At 41.2% G+C, this 21939-nt stretch overlaps 1 protein-coding gene across 1 annotated transcript in view; it reads right to left on the bottom strand.

The window, feature by feature from the left end:
* The window catches only part of si:dkey-22o22.2 (neural-cadherin), a 134376-nt gene that overhangs the window by 66367 nt on the left and 46070 nt on the right, over window positions 1-21939 (bottom strand). The window contains exon 2 of the mRNA XM_007888374.2: window positions 3086-3277. Within this exon, the coding sequence (XP_007886565.2) occupies window positions 3086-3277 (192 nt within the window). The remainder of the gene's footprint in view (window positions 1-3085; window positions 3278-21939) is intronic.

Here is a 21939-nt window from a genome sequence, read left to right as displayed (position 1 = left end):
TCCACAGACCAAATGCAGATGACTTTCTTGAGGTATGAGAAAACTTTTTTTTCAATTTTCAATATAATTCGAGCATTATGAGTAGTCAATGAACAAATAGTCAAGTGATTTAAGATGTTCTGTAAGTGAAAAGCGCTACATAAATGCAAGTTGTTGTTGGTTGTGGCCCATCGGGTTCTGTGATCAGTGACTCTACTCAAGATTTATCTGGTTAGACTCAATTCTGGAGACTGCTCAGGACATATCCTCTATGCATGAACTAATCTGGGATACCCAAGGGTGTTTTCATTACAATGACATCTTAGCGATGTTCCCATCTTGAAGCTTGCAGGATTTCATTCTTTCTAGATTTATCCAGAACAATCTGCTGCTTAGTACTCAGTGATTGTACTTTAACATGGGGCTTCTACAAATTTCCCGTGATGGCTTAGTGGATTTACACTGAACCATCTAAACCAGGTAGGTCCCAAGTTTGATCTCCAGCTGAGCTGTGTCCCAGATGACATGATAGTTAGGGTTTAAAAATTGCTTTCTGCAAGTACCCTTAGACTAGGAAAAGGAAAAATATGCCAGGATTCCGGCAAGTTGTTATTGTTATTTACAGCCCATTGGGTTCACAGAGATCCCTAAGGAAGGTGAATGTGCAATAATGTGTAGGGACACTGAGCAACTGAGCAAGGATAGAACTAGGCTTTACTGTAATGTTTCTATGGGGAAATATCCAGAATTAACTTATAACAAATACATAATCCTTGCATTTGATAAAGGTCTATAGTATTGAGAATGTCTCAAAGTGCATCACAATGTATCTGTAAAGTGTAGTGACAGTATTTATAGATAAATGCAGCAGCCAATTTGTACACAGCAATGTCTCACAAACAGCCATGGAGTAACTAACCAATTTTATTTGGGGCTTGTTGGCCAGGACACCTGGAGAAACTCCCTTCTCTTTTCAAAAAGTGCCATGGGATCTTTAACATCTATCTGAACAGGCAGGTAGGATTTCAGTTTAACTTCTCATCCGAAGGATGCACTTCTGACCTTGCAGTGCTCCCTCAGCATTGTATAGTTATGTCAGCCTAGATTATGAGCTAAAAGTTTTGATGTTGGAGTGGCATTTTCAAACCAAGACTCATTTGGAAACCATGGCAAGAGTGGGCAATAATCGTGTGTGAATTAATCAACATTAAAAAATCAAGTAAGTTATAAATGTTAATTATTCTTTGATTGATCAAATAAACATTGCACCCACTCAAGCTACACAAGAAAATTAATAACATCAGAGTTCATTAAAACAATAAGGTTTAAGAGCAGGCAGTACATCCCTGGATTATACAAACTCATTTATCTTTCATCACTGACTGGTGCCATTGGGGTCCCATTCATTACACTGTGATCGTAAACAAATTCACTTACCTGTATTCCAGAAGTTATTATATATTATATTAGTACCCGATAACATTTCAAAATGAATCATCATTTTTATAAATGCAACTTTTCAGCATAAATGACTTTGGTAAGTCCTTTAATACAGACACACGGGACTAGAAACTATCTGGTCTCTCCCAAGTGAAAAAAAAACCTTACGCCATTCTCTCATACCCTTCGATTAGCTATCCAATTCTCTCTTAAATTTAAAGCTGCATTTAGTCAAAAATGGAAAAAAACAAAGCACTGGTTCTACAGGACTAAGATTTAATAAACAAATGTTCAATGCAGGAAACCAGCTACATAAATAACTGTTGACCAGAGCATGCTCATAGACTGGTATTATTAATACATTATAGCACTGAATGTAGCAGAGCTCCTGAATATCTCTCAGCGTACATCTAGTCATCCAGTGACCGTTATACCCCACCGCACAATAATTCCACCACCGCGTATTGCAAGAGCTGGGAGAGGAAACAGTAGAACTGGTCTGGCCCATAGAACTGCCATGTGATGTTCACTTTGACCCTCCCGACTCCTTAACACGTTTCACTGATCTAACTCTATCTCTCAAGACAAAATTGCTTTGCAATAGCAGTGCCAGCTACTTTTTTTTTCCTTTGTATTTTCCACCAAACCTCCCATCCGTCCATCTGTGCAGCATTTATTAATAAAACACATGTAAAACAGAGACTCGGTGGAATTATTATTATTCAGAAATGCAGTCAAAGCTACCCAGTGGCACAGGTGGTAGAGGACCTGCCTCCCCACCAGATGGTGATGGCTTCCATTCAAAGGCTGCCTACCTGTCATTTATTTACCATGCCTTGGACCAGAGTCCTCCCCAGACTGCTGGATAAGAGGCCCTGGGCCTTACTAATAGGGGTATGAGGGGAGGAAGTAGACAAGACTATGGCCCATAATGTCCCATACTCTCAGCTAAAGGAACTTTCAATGGAAATACTATATCATGTACTTCAATGTGAGGCTAAAGCTGCAGATTTCTATTATCTTTATGATAATATCATCTTGATGTAATAGTTAATAACTATTGTGTTGAGTAATCATGAATCTTTTAACTGGCTTCCTGGGGCTGTGTGAAATTAAATAGTGTAGTGTGTGTATAATGTTGTTTCAGCCAATATCTCTCCAGCTCCCAGTCCGCTCAGTCATGCAAACCTTCCATTAATCTCCAGAAATACATTCAAAATGAGGAGCTAGATATATTTTCCACCATTCCCTCCACTGCTTTATTATACAACAAGATAGAAACTGGCAGAGAATAAATCCTTCTCCTGACTCTGGTGCAATTTTCAGAAAGGCGCTATATAAATGTAATTTTGTTGTTGTTGTTGTCCAAACACTGAGAGCAGATTTACCACTGAGTGATAAGACACAGGCTTTCACCAGTCATTCCTGAACCAACAACCTTCTGATCGTGCTTGAGGGTAGGTATTCAGCAGAGCATAAGCCCTTCCCCTCCAGGGAGAAAACTGGAAGGGACAATGGATTGGGAGAAATACACACAATGACAGGGAGAGAGAGCAGAGAAATGAAAACCATGACACATACCTTACCGAAAAAAAGGAGATAGTTGTCATAGCAAAAATAAATAATCTTACAAGAAATTGTTACTATTTTCTGTGTGCGCTCTTACCCTCTTTTAGAAAGTATTCTATTCCATCATTGGCATCTTCAGTGAAGTCCCAAGCAGAAAGCTGGAAAACAGGGGTACCCTTGGGAACATCTGGAGATACAGTTGCCAAATAGGGATATAGCGGCATTGTCCACTCTGGGAAGCTCTCTCTCAACACATTGATCGTCAAATGGTATAGATACCAATCATCACCTGCAGAAAAATAACAGTCACTTCACTTATTTTCACATCCAAATAAGTCATGGTGAGTTTAAGAAACAAAAACAACTTGCACTTATACGGTACCTTTATGAATATGGGAAGAAAGTTACAAAGTGCTGCATAAAGATGAGCAAAACAATACAATACAAATTTACATTTATTTAGTTGGACTTCCATGTCAGAAGGACGTCCCAAGGCACTTAACAGTCCTGGCTTGGTTGACAGCCGTGGGGGTGGGAGTGGAAAGATGCCCAAGGGCGTGGTCAAAGAGCAGCGAGGAAAGGAGGAGAAATTTGAGGATGTTCACTGAAGATCAAAGTTGTTTTTTCACAGATCTTAAAAAGAATTTCCCACAAAATTGCACAATCTTAAGCTTTACGACAGATTTTTCTTATGAGCTAAGACTAGAATTTTGGACATAATGTTTATTGCAAAAGAAAACACTCCAAGATGAGTTATTTCAGCAAAGGTTAGATACAGGGTGAAGATATCTTTACACTGGCTTAATAATGTTTCACTTCCTTAGCCTTAGAAGACTGCCTCCTATTGCATTTCAATTTCCCATGTCAGGCTTTGTGGGTTCTTTCTGTGAGACTGTCCATTTAGTGCTGAATTATAAGCAGATTTGAATTGTGGGACCATAACCAGTTGAAATTACTTAGATTCATTTCCATTATGAATCTTTTGTAGACAGGAGAAAAAGATGATTTCAGGCCAGCAACTTAGCTGGATGGTAATTCAGGTCCCAGAGGAAAAGGACAGTGATCACATTAACTAGACCATTCATCCACTTCTTCTTTCTTTATTGCTATCAGCAGAACTTGTGGGGTGAAAGATGTTGTGTTTCACAATTATCACATTCAAATCTGTTATAAAATGTCCCATTTTCCACTCCTATATATCAGGATGAACAATTCACAAAAGCTCACAAAAATATAACAATAATCTTTATATATACCACCTTTCATGTTGGGAGGACATCTCAAAACAATCACGAGATTTTACCGTAAAGTGCAGCAACCATGTGTTTTGTAGACAAACACGGATGTCAATTTGCACACAGCAATGTCCCACAAACAGTCATGAAGTGAAACCAACAATTTTATCTTGGAAATTGTTGGTCAGGACACTGAGAGAAACTCCCTTCTCTTTTCAAATAGTGCCATGAGATATTTTTAACGTCCACCTGAATTAGGCAGATGGGTCCTAGGTTTAATGTCTGATCTGAAAGTCGGCGCCTACAACAATGCAGCAAACCCCAGCATTCCACTGCTGTGTCAGGCTCATTTATGAAAATTTAAAGTCTCAATGTAAGGCTTTAACAAACAATCATCTGACTCAGAGACAAGAGTGCTACCAACTGAGCCAGGCTGACACTTCATATCAACAGTCTATACAAGTGGATAATATCACACATATGCAGTTGTTTTGTGTTGTTTCTTGGTGTTGTTTTGGGGCAGGCTGTCACTTGCTGGAATTGCTTGCCAAAAAGGGTGAACGTCACTCATTGTCACAGACTAGTGCTTCTCTCAGCTGACCATGAAGCAATGTCAACTGTGGCCCTGGAGAAATTCACAGCCTTGAAACGTACAGGTCTTACACACCAGCCTGAAGGGGCAGAGAGGCAGAGTAAGACCTTTCTAAATTTAAATTTCTAAAAATAAATCCATTGCCAAATGAGTTATTGAGTGACATTAAGAACATAGAACAGTAACTAAACCATTCAGTCCGTCAAGTCTGTTCCAGCATTTTATTACATTATAGAAGATCTTTTAATACCATTTCCCTGCCTTTTCTCTGTATCCTTTAATACCCTTAATCCCCAAGTATCTATCTGTTTCCCTTTTAAACATCCCAATCAATTTGGCATCTACAGCCTTGTAGGGAGCTATGTATTTCATTGGGTTTGTACAGGGTTAAAGCATAGTGTTCAGTGGGTACAATTTTATAACAGGGAAAATGAAGGCATTCGTTATAAACTAAACTTTGACTGGGCATAGATCATAAAAAATAAAGTAATTTACAAGCTCAGCTGCTAGAACAAGTGGTCACGCTGTGAAGAGCTATAACCATAAAGATATTATGGGGACGAGGCAATGAAACATCAAATCCTTGACAAATATTAGCAACACATATTGTGCGGGCTCGGCCATTATTATCGTTATTAGGGTTCCACTGGGATTCAAGTGGAGGAAGAGGTAACAAATGGAAGCCCTCTGACCTTTTGAACTGCAAACTTCGGGGCTCATTTGGAACTAGTTTGTGGCTCAGTTTAATAAATAAAAACATTGTCAACAACCCCTAATACCACATCAGCTTTTCTGTCGTCAAGTTCAGTGGCAGCTGGTAGATATATTGGCTGCACCTGAAGAATCTTTTTCAAATGGGAACAATTCTATGACGTCGAGTCCTTTGGTATTTAATGATGTCTAAGAGATGGGAACATGCTTTGGTCTATGGTCTGCTTAGATAAATGAATATACCCAAAGAATGAGCTGCATTCCTTTCAGCAGTACAGGCTTTACATGTCAATAGAGTCTTGATAGCGGTAAAATTTGAAGGAAAGAAAAGCGCTCAGTGGGTGATGGCTGTCGAGACAAAATGCCTTTTAGTCGGCTGCTGTAACCAAGGTACTCCATCTGCTTGCTGGAACCTACATCCTAATTAACATGCTCACTGTCCTCTATTGTCCTTGTATGTAGTGCTGAACTTGCTGAGCTGAATAGCTCTCCAGTGGGCGTGCTCCTGTTTAATCGACACCACTACTCTTATTTGAGGACAGATCAATCACCCAATGATGAAAGTAATGGAAGTGTGCCAGGGATACAATGATGGGAATAAACAAACTTGTCTCTTTCTTTGGACAGCGCAGTTACTTGCACTGGATTGTGTGCGAGCAGAAAAGGAGTGACTGCAGCCTCGTGATTAAGTGGAAATACACAAGGGTTTGACTTCACTTGTTTGTGTGGAGCAGTGAAACAAACAGCAGTAAAGTCTCAGTAATGTGGAGTCCAGCTAGGTAACCAACACTGTCAGGTTAAGGCAGCAAAGCATTGAGCTTTACACAGCTAAACAAACAACAGGCCTGAGCTCTTACATATTACTGACATGGTACCACCAAAACTTGCAACTAGCTATCCAATTAACGTTCTGTTGTCTTTCTGCCTCTCAGATATACTGAGGCTCCTGTAAAAATAATCATGTGCTGAAGTGTACATGTCATGTACTGACCAGATCCTGACTGCTGCCCCTCTCTCACACCAGTGCGTGCTTTCATGCCAGGGAACAACTCTAGCACTTTGGATTAATAGTGGTTACCATTCATAAACTGGTGCAGTATGAGGGACAATGCGCATATTCTGTACAACGCAACTTGTACAGGATATGAATTCTATAACATTTTATGTATGTTGGGTTCTGGTGTAAAGCTGAATTCAATAAAGCTGCATATCATCATCTACACTCCATAGGGAACCTCCACAGCTGATCTGTTCTTTGCAATTGTAAGTTTAATATGATATGCAGGATAGGTAAAAAATGTCACTAAGATGTGGTTCAGTGCTAAATACCTGAGACTTTAAACCCTGACTCCGTCCCTGGTCCATGCTGAAATTGGTGATCTCAGCTCTTGTCGTGATGGTGGTGCTAAGATTGGTGAAAGGACCAGTAGGCAGGGGAGACATCAGACAGGATTCCCACTCTAGGTTACTATTCAGTAATCCTTTTTGGACACTGCCTTTGTGTGGACAATGGGTGAAGAGAGTATTGGGGTTGGCTGTGAGCAGTCTTGAGGTGACCGAACAAATAATCTGGGGGATGTTTGACCAATACTTGGCATCTTTTGAAGCAGTGTCACAGGATCTTTAAACTCCACCTTCAACCAAAAGTACTGCCAAAGGGATCCTTTATGTCCTCAGGTTGTGGGTTCAAGCCCCATGCTGGGACTTTGAATTCAGTGCCTACGCTGACTCTTCAGTGCAGTGTTGGGAGTGCCATGCACTGTTCATAGTGCCATCCTTTGGATGAGGCGATAAACTTAGGTCCCGTTAGCCTATTCAGGTGGGCGTTAAAGCTCCCATGGCACTATTCGAAAATAAAATGGAGTTTCTCATGGTGCCCTGGACAACAATCCCCAAAATAAAATAAGTCATTCACTTCATGGCTATTTGTGACACATTTCTTTGTGCAAATTGACTGTGTTCAACTATACTTATACAGTATATCATGTGAAGCGCTTTGAGATGTTCTCCCAGTGCTATATCAAATGAAGGATAATTATTAATATTATACAGTGTCAGAGGTAGAGACAGCAAAGGGAAAAACAATGCTGAGGCACTCAGGTTTACTGATATCTAACCACAGCTGGGGTTCGAGGGTTGGGCTAACATTGACAGATAAATTGCTGAAATAATAAAGAACAAAGGCCCACAGAGTCTAAGAAGGGACAGAAATCTAGACCCAGGAGTGTAGTTTATCTAAGCGTGTGTCACTTGCAGATAGTGTTCCCACCCAACTGGTTTCTAACCAGAACAGCTGCTTTTTTTCTGGCTTAAAAATCCCTCTTGGGAAGAGGACGTGTGAGTAATGGATAAGGAAAGTGGCAGGGGCACAGGAGAGGAATGATTGGTCCATGGAAGATAGAAAGGCCTGAGGTAATGGATTTAGGGTTAGGGGAACTGAGGGGGTGAGATTTTTAGTGTTTCATTATGTGTTCCAAGTGATAAATATCCCATCAAATACTTTTCAAAAGGCTACAAATTTGTACAATTCAGTGATGGCCTCAGTAACCATTCCCCTGATGCATTCGTGCTGAGATCGGGTGCTGTTTTTACAACATTGTGGGGCCACCTTGGAAATGCTGAGTGTCTGGCCTTCTTCAATTCAATAGTAGTGTTGAGGTAGTAATTAAATGCTGCTTTCACAGGTTACTGACTTCATTCAGTAGCTGAATACCTTCTTCATTTGTACTCAAATGATGATCCCGGTGATTGTGGCAGTATTCAGCACAGGGATACCCTTGGATGATATCATATCGAGGCTTTGGGTGAGGTGAAGGGGTATGATTGTAGATTGTAATCTATTGTGTGTGTGTGAGGGGGTGGGGAGGGTTACTGAGTTTGGTGATAATCAGCAAATTGGAACAAATTTGTAATGTTTCACAACAGTGTGATCACATCAAACTCATTCTGAAGTGCTGTAAATTTCACGGGATGTGGGGTGTGTGACTGGGAGCAATAAATAACGGGCACAGGGCAGTGAGGTGGACTGGAGTGAAGTAAGGTAAAGATAAGCAGTAAATCTGGCAAACGCTGTGGAGAAGAGCCAAGAGAAAGACCAAAGAAAGAGGAGGGGCAACAAAGACAAAAATGACTAGACAAAGAGGTGCAGCAGTGGTCAAAGGGAAAGGAGAGTGTGGAGTTGCTATAAGATGAATCTGCCCTGCTTCCTTGTCGTCAGACCCCACTCCCCCCACCGCCCCACATCTTTTTCATTGCAGAAGGTGGCAACCCTATTTACAGACCTTCCACACCAATTACAATGGTTGGCAAAACATAGCTGATCCAAAGAGTAAGATGAAAGAAAGGACAATGGGAACCTGTTAATGGAAAACCCATGCGTCACTGGAGATACAGACACGAGGTTGAAGGTCTGTGTTTTCTTTCAGCCCAGATTACACTCTATTTATTTATTTATGTACACCCTTCCTCCTGGAGGAGGAAGATTTAGTGACTTTTCACCATTGAAGCAGGCTCTGCCTTTTGCGGGTTGAATGAGTGACAAGACATAGATCCAAATAGATTCACATGTTCACTTTCATTATTGCCTAATTCAATTCGTACAGCGAAGTATAGATTATTTTTCAGAATCTACAGAGGGAAAGTCTTGTAATTGTAGTCACATTCCGCAATGATTTTTCTCCATTCATTGCTTAATGAACCATGTAAATTAAAGTTTCTTGATCTGGTCTAAGCACCCTTGAGCAATTCATCAATCACGTTTTATTCTGTAAGCAATTATTTGACCAATTATATGATATATTGTGTAATGGATAGCAGAGCGGGATTGCAAAGATGGAACCTAATTGAGTGTTCAGGTGACATCATCCTATTAACATTACTTTAACTGTGAGATTAGACATTAACCTTGAACTGATGTCCTCCTACGTGTTGTTATTTACACTACGTTCTGGATATATTACTATATCTGACTGTGCATCTAGGTCTGACGGCTGTATACAGTGAGGAAGAAGTCAGCAATTTTGAGCAATGTTTGAGCAATGCTCTTTTTGTTTTATAACATACATGATTTCTTTTAAAGAAAAATCTTTCTTAAAATCAGATCCCAGAAGCGACTGGAGTGTTCTGACCAATTACACCATCCAGTTAGAATCCAAGCAAGATCTAGCGTCATGAGCGGTAATTTTGGAGCAAGAAACACTCGGATGTATTTCTTTACACGGAGGGTAGTCAATAGTTGGAATGGGTTATCAGAAAGGTTGCTGAGGCCAGGACAAAGAACTAATTAGAAACAGCTTGATGTCAAGGACAAGGTATTTTGCAGGGATAAGTTCAAATGAGCTGATAGGACTTCTTCATATAAACCCATTCCCCTATAAGTGCACAGTCACGTATTTTACAGTATATATCCTGTGAAGCGCTTTGAGACATCTACAGGATGTGAATAAGGTGCGATATCAAATGCCATTTTTATTATTATTTCTTGTAATCTTGTAATTTTATGACTACATGATAATTTGAGAGAAATAGGCCATTTGATCCATCCCGCTTACCAATCCAACTTCCCAGTATATTCCTTCAACCTATCCAGCTAATCACCTCATACCTCTGAATCTTTATAATTTCTGTGAACTTGTCCAATTCCTCCTTAAAAATCTTTATAGTTGCTTGTTCCTCTAGGATATGAGTTGTGCTTTTCCTGTCTTAAATACAGAGCTGCTCTATTAGTGTTTGCCAAGATTGGACACTGTTATCCAAATATATAGACCATACAATTAAATATAATGTTCTTTGAAACTTCTTTGTACATCACAGGCCCTCCATAAGAAAATAATTCTTATTGTTGTATATAGTTTAATACATCCATGCAATAGTTGTGCTAAACACAGTGCAAAACATTGAAACAATGAAACACTTAGGGCCATCCGTAATTGTCATTTTTTCAAAAGTATTGCTCCGCTTATTCCCAATCCCTAAAGATATGGTAAAAATTATGACATTCCATCATATACAATAATGTACATAAATCGCACTTTGATTCTGTCTTCCTACAGTGCTTTGTGCTATTAAGCCATTAATAGATAAATCCTTAATCCTCTGTTCATTTTAATCCTGCATTTGAGGCAGTTTTATCTAACGAAAAGGTGCGTTCTGGTGTTCTGTGTGGATTTCAATAGGAGCTCGAGCTGTGAGAACACATGTAACGGGTGGGCAATCAATCCAAAGGTAAAACCTTCCTACAATGATGGTATTTATTAATATAGTCATATTGAACAAAAGGATTATGTTTATGAAAGAAACAAGATGAGAAAAATCAGGGGGTTTGTTTTACAACAACAACAACAACTTGGATTTTTATAGCGCCCTCCACGCCGGACGGCGTCTCAGAGTTTTATAGGTGACTGGGTGAATTATGTGACAACTCTGGGTATAAAGTGAACGGAGGTACTGAAGGGTGGAGCAGGAGGTGAATTGATATGAGCAAGGACAGTCCATAGCCCTGAAGACACTACAGATCCTGCCATTTCAGCAGCACAGGATGGTTCAAATCCTTCATCTGTGAGACAGATGGAGCCAGAACCAACAATCAATAGTAATTAAACAATTTATTCCATGAGGCTATCTAAGTTAGGTAACTAGCCAAACTAGCTAAGTTATATAAACAAGCAGTGCGAACTAATAATCTAAATAGCTCAAGCTCACCAGCTGAGCAAATACCTTCTATGTGGTCAGTGTGAGTGGTATGATACGACAGTACAATGCAAGAGTGCAGTCCTTCCACCTTTCTGTCTCACATCACGAGACTCAGGTTTGCCTCTTCTCTCCTCCTTTTGGGAGTATGTGTGTGTATGTGATTGGGAGGAGAGGGGTTGATGAGGTCTTGATGGGGCTTCAAGTAATGTGCTTAGAATATCAGAATTGAGACAATCCACTCTGGTGGTCTCAGTAGTCTGGCTTCTGAGCTACACAAATCCTTAGTAACCAGGTCACTGCTGATGACACGTCAGTGGAGTTTGAGGGCAGCCCCATCACAAGGGAAAGACACTGGAATTCTTCCCACTTGGCTGTGACTACCCCTGCATGATAAACCCTAATGGGAGGGTGATCTTAGCTGGACAAGCGGCAGAAAGCTTGCCAGAGTTTGCCTCTTTCTCATATTCAGAAATCCACTCAGTCAAGCTCCCTACTGAGGATTCTAATTCTCATCTCCAATCAATATGATCTGTGGAGAAAGAGAGAGAGATCACAAGAAGCCAAGTATTATGTCTAAGAGACACAACTTCCCTCACTAATATGTTTGGTGTGGTAGAGCCTGCTGTTATGACAAACTGTGTGATCAGAAGGTGCTAAACCTTCCTAGCCTCAGAGAGCCCCAGAACTGCTATATCACAAGATCACAAGAGATGTTGGATGAAAAAGGCCATTCGGCCCATTTGATCTAATTTTTCCAGAACAACCCACCCTACCACCCTCCCATTACAGCATCAAGCTGCTCCTTAATAATGCAATATACTCAGCTTTCCTTGTTTGCTGGAGGCTTTCTGAATCCAAAAGGACTGAGTGTTTTTGAAACTTTTTGTGAATTTTGTATCCATACAGGATGAAACCTTTTTAAATAGTCGGGAGGTGATGAAGGCTGGGGACAGAGGTAGTGATGGGGGCAGGTATGTTGCATAAGTGAAGGAAAGCAGACCCAGTGAGAGCATGGAAGGTTAATTGGAAATCAACCAAGACACCAAGTTTCCGCACCGAGATTCGTGAGGTAGAGTGAGCATCAGTGCACATGGGGTGAGAAAGTAAATCCCAAATTCCCCTCCCGACTCCATAATTAATTTTATGCTCCACAAAAATACTTTCTTTTAAAACAAAGCCTCAAAGAAGGAACAAGAGGATGCTCATTCCACTCATGCTGCAGCATTGTTGCACAACTCAGAAGAGCTGAATAGTTGCAGTGTTGGGAGGTGTTGACTTTCTCCTCTGGAGGTAGCTGTGCTGGAGGCAGCAGGTAATGAAACCTCCCCCTGTCTATGGTGTTCCAGAACGTAGCTGACCATTGTAAAGCTTCCAACAGCGCAGAAAGTCAGTGGGCAATTCACAACTTGGAAACAACAGCAGATGTCCATGTCTCCACCAGTCTTATGGAAACCACTCTACAAACCTACATCACTGCCTGGTGTACTGCTTACCACACAGATAATAAAGTCGGCAATTTGGAGAAAATTGTGCATCCATGTGTTCGGGTACTTTGTTACTGTGTTACCACCAGTGCTGTGAATTCCACCCCGGAATGCAAGCAGGAAAAATCACACCAGTAGCAGCCTCAAAAGCACTGCAGAGTCTCTGCTACTACCCAGTTCCTCAATAGTCTGCAATACAAACTGAACGATGCACTGTCAGGCTCGATAACCCTTTCAAGCCAGCTCTCCTGATGAAATTCTCATCATGGAAACAAAATTAAGTCCCAATCAGTTGAAATGGAAAGCAAACTGTCGAGAAAATTGAGTTTTTGACTGTACAAAGACATTTCTAAGCTAAAAAGACAAATGCTGCAGAATTCATTTTACTTATTAATTTCTCGTTTATTTCATATTTTCAGAATTACTAGGGTTGGAAAAATGCTTGTTAATAATAATAATAATCTTGTGCGTTTGTGGGCAAATGCGACAGTCAATGTGCGCATAGCAATCTCCCCCAAACAGCCATGAAGAAAAGGACCAATTTTTTTATTTGAGGGATTGTTGGCCAGGACACTGGGAGAAGCTCCCTTCCCTTTTCAAACAGTGCCATGGGATCCTTAACATTCACCTGAACAGGCAGCCAGGACCTCAGTTTTAACGTTTCATCTGAAGGACGGCACCTCCGACAATGCAAAACTGCATTGGAGTGTCATCTAAGACGATGTGAGTCCAAATCCCAACGTGGGGCTTGAATCCACAACCTACTGACTCAGTGGTGAGGGCGCTACCAACTGAGCTGGCTGTTGGGAAAACAACAGGGTAAATACCACCTTTGAATGTAGTGTGTCTCTTGCAGGCAGTCTCAGGTAAACACACTGCCCCCGTTCAGGAATCTCAGAATCTCGTGGATCAGCATGACATGTGAAATTCCTTACATGAATATATCACATCCTAAGTCACAATTTCAAGCACAAAGCACCATTTACATTGTTGCGTTCCTATGAGCACTCTTTTAACCTAATATCCGATTGATTTACAGATCGAAAGCTTGGTTTGGATGAAGAACATTCTTCATTTGATCTCATCCTTTCAGAATCCAAACCCTACTATGATTCCACTCACAGCATTGAGTGTTTCTTAAATCAATCTCACAGATCCCAAGATTGGAGATAAAATCATCCAGTGACAATGTGAAACTGTGTACAACAACAACAACAACAAAATTACATTTGTGTAGTGCCTTTCACGTCAGGAGGATGTCCCAAGGTGCTGGATGGACAGACAGAGTTTCAGAGTAGCCTTCAAATATCAGGTAATTTCCCTTTGCAGAGCAGAATGGGTCTGGAACTATTCCCAAATTTAAAGGCTGTTATAATAGGTTCCTACACCAACCCTTACAGCGACAGGCACCTGCTCCCAGTGTTATGCTTTTAATTATCCATAAGTGATGAGCTTTTTGCCTTGTTACTGGCTTCCTGTCCCATATTGCACAAAATATCTGTCTCTGGGAGAAGGCTGACCTCTCCTCCAGGATCCAGCCTCCCCTTCATCTTCATTTCCTCCCTGGCCAGACAATGTGATGACAACTTTGATAAATGACAGCCCCTAATAACGGTTTCTACAACACCCCCCACCCTGAAACATACAGACACCCACATATACACACTCGCACAAGCACATACACACACATAAATGCAGATCCACACATACAGACTTGTACATACACTCACAGACTCACACATACACCCACAGATAGATATACACCAACACTGAGGTATACATACAAACACACTTTTAGATACATGGCATTCATCTATAAATACATAGTCACACCGCTTTACAATCAATCCTGTGAAGCACTTTAAGACGACGGTCCGTTGTGAAAGCCACTTTATCAAACGTAAGAATTATTATAGGATTATTATTACACTCACAGCAAACATAGCAGCGCATACACAAACATGCTCCCTCCCACCAACACACACACATATACTTCATGAGAAACGAACAGTCATCTTGTGTTCTGTCATGTCATTTAACTTCCTACAGCGTTAACGTGAACCCTAGAATTTCACTGAAACACTGATCTCACTTCTGATTTGCAGCAGAAGGAAACTATAGCTAGCAGGAGGTCAGCAAAGATTAGCATCCGAGCGGAGTTCTATGGGTCTTGCAGGATTTGTTATTTGCGACATCAATGACCTTCCTCTGATCACATGTTAAACACAACCACCACCAAGTTCATCTAAAGCTTTCAAATGCAACAAAACATCTGCACAGGAAAGCCCACCTAGTTGGGGTTGAGCTTGAAACTTTCCACCATGGCAGTTTTATGTTGCAGGAGCAGAGACCCGAAACATTGAAATCTGTTCTTTTAATGATTTAACAATAAATAGAAAGGTGTCCTGACCAACAATCTACCAGCTAAAATTTGTCACTCACATCATAGCTGTTTGTGAAACATTGCTGTGCGCAAATTGGCTGTTGCTTTCGCCTCCAAGTCCACAGTCACAACACTTTACAGTAAAACTCTGTGTCACACTTTGAGATGGTACAAGGTTACCACCACTATATCAAAGGATCAAAGGCCAGGTTTATTATTAATTTGCACAAAGTGAGTTTGTATAACACACATGGCCAATAACACCACGTGCTTGTCACCTCACATACAAGCATTTACTTCACGGATGTGAGAGGACATTACCAAGAGCAAATGTCAGGAATGATTCAACAGCTGTGCATCCAGGCTCAGCAACAGCAAATGCACAGTTGTATCTATAACAACTCCACAAATAGCCAGTCAGCTTTGTGCAACAGATAATACCATCCTGTAAGATTAAACCTGCACCGATTAAAAATAAGTTTATTTTAAATTCCTGACGAAATCCTAGAATCACGGAAAGTTTACAGCACGGAAGGAGACCATGGTGCTAGTGCTTGCTCCCTCACTGGAGATGTCTAATCCCCACCCCCATAATAAACCCCCTCTAATCTAATTCACAAACCATAGTGTCTGTGCTGTACTCACTCCCTCACTCGAGTTATCTAATCTATTCCCATCAGGCCTGTGGTGTCTGTGCTGGTGCTCGCTCCCTCACTGGAGATATCTAATCCCATCCCACACATCGTGTCTGAGCTGGTGCTCATTGTTCAATCCTGTATTGCTTTGGTGATTCTCCTCATCACAAATCTCAAATTACAGGAACGGGAGGGAAAGGCAGGGGGAGGGGAAGTAGATATCAAACTTTGCTGCTACAAGAACATTTTCTTGTGATATCTTCACTGCAATTTTGTTTTTTGTCATTTAATTCCGATTTCACACCCAAATCATTTGATGTTCTTTGATCCACTTTGTGTCCCATGGGATGTATCAACCAAGACCTGTATAACTCCAACACTGAATTCTTTTGTTTGCTGTGTCTTTAAATATTTATCAGTGTCAATCAAACGGAGCAGAAAATAAGGACAGATTTGGTGAGGTAGACATTCCAAATGTTCAGGATAAAGGGGCCTAACAGGCCTAAAGCTGCGTGCTGTGAGCCTTGACAGCATCTTGTTAAGCCATGCAGACTAATCCCAGTGCCAGTCTCCACAGGAACGCCAAGCAGGCCAATAGCACAGGTGACTGTGAGCCACCGAACTGATTTTCCACTCAGATGGTTAAACATAAAGTAAGTAGATTCCCTATAGAATCTAAATTGCTCTCTCAAGCCTCATTAGAAAACAGCCCAAGTGCTTTAAAAAGTAACTAACAGCAGTGTTTTCAAACATTTGGAGAGTAGTTTGTCAAAAAGTCTCGCTGTTGAAGAAAGTTGATGTGGTGTCAAGAACTCCAGCTGTACTGCACTGGGTCAATCCTTCAAGAACTGGGGATGGGCTAGTGATCAAAGGCAAGGTTTAAGCCATTGTTTTTCTGAGCTTGTGTGATGTTGAGAAACACTGTGATTTTAAACTGAGCAGGGTTGTCAGCATATGGAAAGACTTTAATCTCTGAAAGAATGATAACAATAGGTGGGTGAGGGAGGGGTAGGGGGGAACTGGGACAGAAGGAGGAAATCTTTACTAATCCTGAAAAGCTGGGGCATTTTATATTTAAAAAAGCTTTCCTCAACCCCGTGTCGCTGGGGACAGCAAATGCTCATTTAATTTAAAAACTGTTTTCTTTTTTCTAATTCGCAATGTCTTGGAGGCCAAGCCAAGAAGAGATTTAGAGATTAAGCAGAACAAGGCGATAGCACTGAGGGAGAAGAAAGTGGTTTCTTTTTGAGCCAACAGGTTTTGTGCTTCTGTTACCCACAGAACATGGCAGAGGACAGCTCCCCTAAGAACCCACATCCAGCTAATAAAGCACAAAGTCATGCTACATTGGTGCACCTCTGTGCTGTGTTTCATGATGATTATCCTTGATTGATTTACTCGTCTTATCTAAGAACAGCAATAGCTTTTGTCCTCTATGGAGTTGAAAATGCGCTCATCGGGAAATAGCAGAGTAAACATGACCCTCAAACATGTCGGGAGGTGAAGTGCAGCTCTTTCAGGAAACCCCATTACCTTAAGCTGACATGCAAGAACTCAGATCCAACTCGTATTATACTGACTCAATAACAATCACGTTGTCAGGAAAGTACAGGCCCATTCTAAGGCAACACCAGATGCTACCAATTCAGATTTTCTTCAGCTAATAAACGTGTTCATTCAAGCAATATTCAGGGATTCCCTTTGGTGAAGACAAACTAGCACTGAGCGTTAGTGCCTTGATACTTACACCCATGGAGCAGGGTTAGGCATTATTTTGTCCTACTTCACTTGATCCTGATCTAACCCACATTGTGTGGAGGCTCCAGCATCTCCTTGTGGAGGGGAGTCACGCCTAGGTCGGCTCTGAAATCTCCTAGCAGGCAGCTACCTTTGGTAATGGCCAAGGAGCAGCCCATTTGCTCAACAACAACAACAAATTACATTTGTATAGCAGTTTCACATTGGGAGGACGACCTAATATGCTGGATAGTCAACGATTTGCACCCGAGCAGGGGGGAAATGATCAGGGTGAGGGGACGGAAGGGAGGGAGCGAGGAGGGGGTAGAAAGTCGAGAGAAGAGCTGAAGGCACAGCTGAAGAGAAAGGTCTTGAGACCAGCCTTGAAGGAGGAAAGGGAGGAAGCAAGGCGAAGGCACTGGGGGATGAAGTTCCAGAGCCTAGGGGCTGAGAGGCTGAAAGCCCGGCCACTGATGGTAGGGCGATTAGGGCGGAGGATGTGGAGCAGACCGGAGCCAGAGGAACGGAGGGTAAGGGCAGGTAAGTAGGTCAGAGAAGTAGGAGGGTGCAAGGCCGTGAATGGCCTTGTAGGTGAGGATGAGGATCTTGAATTAAAAGAACAAACAAAATTAAAATATATTTACTTCAATATCCCCATAATAAAATAATAATCCTGAATTTAATATAGCACCTTTATGTCACTGAAATGTCTCATAGAGCTTTACAGGAGATAATGGAAAGTGGAGTGACTGTGTATTTCGTAGACAAACTACAGCAGCCAATTTGCACATGACATTGTTCCACAAACATGGAGTGAATGATCAGTTTTATTTGGGGGATTGTTGACCAGAACACTAGAAGAAACTGCCTTCTCTTTTCTGAAGAGTGCGATAGGATCTTTAAAACATCCAGCTGAAGAGGAAATCAACCTTGGTTTAATGCCTCATCCAAAGGATGACACCTCCACAAATACAACGTATCCCCAGCGTATCCCCACTGAAGTGTCAACCCAGATTATGTGAGTTCAAAGTCCAGACATGGGGCTTGAACCCATAACATTCAGACTCAGAGGTGAGAGTGCTACCAACTGAGCCAGGCTGAAACTAGGTTAAGTGCAGGAGAATAGGGCTGAAAGAGATTGCAGAATAAATCTATATGCATCTATATAAATGACATGGACTTGGGTATAGGGAGTACAACTTCCAAATTTGCAGATGATACTAAGCTAGGAAAAGTAGCAGACTGCAAGAGGACATAGACTGACTGGTAAAATGGGCAGACACAGGCAGATGAAATCTAATGCGGAGAAATGCGAAGTGATGCATTTTGGAAAGAAGAATGAGAAGAAACAATATAAGCTGATGGTACAATCTTAAAGGGGGTGATAGAACAGAGAGACCTGGGAGTTCAGATAAGTAAATCTTTGAAGGTGGCTGGACAGGTAGATAAAGATGTTAAAAAAGCATACAGGATACTATTTATAAATAGGGGCATAGAATACAAAGTCACCTTTATAAAACACTGTTTAAGCCTCAGCCAAAGGACTGTGTTCAGTTCTGGGCACCACATTTTAGGAAGGATGTCAAGGCCTTGGAGAGGGTGCAAAGAAGGTTTACCACAATGGTACCAGGAATGCGGGACTTAGGTATGAGGAGAGGCTAGAGAAGTGAATAGCGATGAGGTGAATAATTGATTAGGTTAACTGTGCCAAACTGACATTTGATAAGCGAAATGAACATTTTCTTGGACCGTGTTTATGGATTTTCATGTCAACATCTCAGTCTCCTATGTCTAAAGTCAAAGTAGCAAGGGGCCTCAATCTCATTGCAAACCATCCTTACTGTGGAGTGGAAGGACCTCAACAGACGGACGGGAGACAGTAGAATGAGACGGGAGAGCTTCATCACAAGATGAACTGGCCACAGATGTGGCTGCCATTCAGCAGATCTTCCCACAGGATTTCAGGATAATGTAAATATATTTGTGAATATATATTCAGAGTGAACAATCCCTACCATCGAGGAACCAGAGTGTGATGCTCCACAACAGTGGCCTGCAAAGAGCCTCAACATAACTAATACTGAGAGAGAAAAATACACATAACATTATAGTATTTATCTTCATTAAACAGATAGTGGATTAAGGCTGACTGATGGTAGCTTCAAATTAAGACCTGGGGGAAGCTTGGCAGCAGATGAGCATCTGAATATGCATATGCCACTGAAGGCCTTTGATACATTACAATATTATTAACAGGAATACTCCAAGTGGGAGTAAAGCTGATTTCATTACTTCAATTAATGTCAAAATTCTTTAAAACCAGGAGAGGTTGAAATAAATATTCAGGTGCAGTCAAAGTCATTTACATGCAACTCAGATCCTTGCAAGTTGTTAAAAAGTTCAGTTTCCTCCTCCTTCTTCTTACACACTTCAATACCGCTCTACTCTATTTTATCAAACCCATCAATGGCACATAAGAAATTACTTATTACCAGAGTTTTCACATTCAGGCTACTTAGCCAGCCTGTGGCAAACGCTAAATGATGAATTAGTTCGATAAACTGACTTGGTAAACAAATACAAATTTCTTTAGGGGAGCTTCTCAAATCGTTGGTAAATGTACTGACCTCAGAGAGTGAGAATCATTTGCTCCACCATTCTAGGGTGTCAGCCTGGCTCAATTGGTAGGACTCTCACCTCCAAGTCAGGACTCTGAACACCACTATAGTCCAGGCAGACACTGCAATGCAGTGCTGGTGGTTTGTCAGCGGTCCTCTGGATGACACGTTGAATCGAGTCCCATGTGTTATTTGAAAAGAAAAGGGAGTTTCTCCCTGTGTTCTGGCTAACAATCCCTCATATAAAAATGGGTCACTCACTTCATGGCTGATTGTGAAACATTGTTGGGCATAAATTAGCTGCTGTGTTCACCTATAAACCATTGGTTCACCGTAATTTATTAAATAAAATCCTGGGGTTGTATTTTTGTGAGGACAGCCTTTATACAGAGCTACATTGCATTGTCATTTCAAACAGAAGTTTTGTGGAGACCTTCCACAAAAAATGCACTATTATTAATTCTATATAACATCTTAATCAACACCAGGATTGCTTTAATGACGAGACAGAAAATGTGGTTAAAACATGTCCTTGAAACCTGTCTTTAACAGGAGTGAGTGAGTGAGTGAGTACTATCCCCTGACTTCTACACAATGATTTCTCCCACATGCTTATCACACTCTAAATTGCCGCTGTTTTTATTCCAGTTAATGATGATCCAACGTCGTTATTCCCAAATTACTTTCAAGGCCGTGAGGTAATGCCTGCTGTATTCCTAAACGTGTTTTGTTTCTAGTTTAAAAAAATGCCAGCAGGTGGCGCCCCTCTCCAGGTGTGACCCTGAGGTGAGAAATCTTAGTTCGTAAGTCTCAGACCCAACATTGGTCACTTGGTCCAAGAAGTCCATGCCGGGGTTTATACTCCACACCATCCATTTCTTACTCCTTCCCATACTCTTCTATTCCCCTCTCTTCATGTGAAAGTCTAGCTTCCTCTTAGTGCATCTATACTGCCTGATTCAACCACTGCTTCAGGCAGCTAGTTTCACAATCTCACTGCTTTCTACAAGAAGTAGTTCTTCCTAAATTACCTTTTAGACCCCCTAGTCACTATCTTATATTTGTGTCCCCTGGTTATGGACTCCTCAACCAATGGAAAAAGCTTATGTATATTAACCTTACTGAACCCTTTTATAATTTTTAATATTTCTAGTAAGTCCCCCCTTAAACATCCCTTCTCTAGTGAAAAAAAGCCCAGCCTATCTAGTCTATCCTGATAGCAGTAACGTGCCAGCCCTGGTATCATCCTCGTAACCTACAATGTATATCAAATGCAAGGATTATTATTATCCTGTCCATGTTTAGCTGAATAAAGTTGAGGATCATCCAGGACTTGATATCTGACAGGCAGGAGCTCTGAACAACAGTGGGCCTGGAGTCAAGGTTAGATGTGGTGAAGTTTGGGAGTCATCAGCTTTTATATGGAATCTAACCCCATATAGATGAGGAAAAGAGGGACACTTGAGGACTTGAACTTGGGAACAATATGTATCCCTTTGTTAAGAACCTTGACTCTGCCACCACCATTAGGATGAAGCTCCATCTTCCTTTTCCATAAATTAGCCAGACCATTGGTTGTGATCTGCAGTTAACGCCAGTGTAATAATACACTTGATAGGTGCTCCTCAGTGTCTCAATGATAAACTCAAGCACCACCACAGGAAACTGCACATAGAATCCAGTCTTTTCCCCTGACAGCACTAATCGCTTTACTCAGCACATGATTTGTTTCAAGGCCACAGCAAAAGAACAGAACTATTGGAAATGATTAAGAGACTCAAAGAACCATTGATTCACCGTAATTTATTAAATAAAATCCTGGGGTTGTGTTTTTGTGAGAGCAGCCTTTATACGGGGCTACATTA

Source organism: Callorhinchus milii, unplaced genomic scaffold (assembly GCF_018977255.1).
Source record: "Callorhinchus milii isolate IMCB2004 unplaced genomic scaffold, IMCB_Cmil_1.0 Scaffold2, whole genome shotgun sequence".
Lineage (NCBI taxonomy): Eukaryota > Metazoa > Chordata > Chondrichthyes > Chimaeriformes > Callorhinchidae > Callorhinchus > Callorhinchus milii.
Note: the sequence above shows the minus strand (reverse complement) of the source record. Positions and strands in the feature narration are given on the sequence as shown.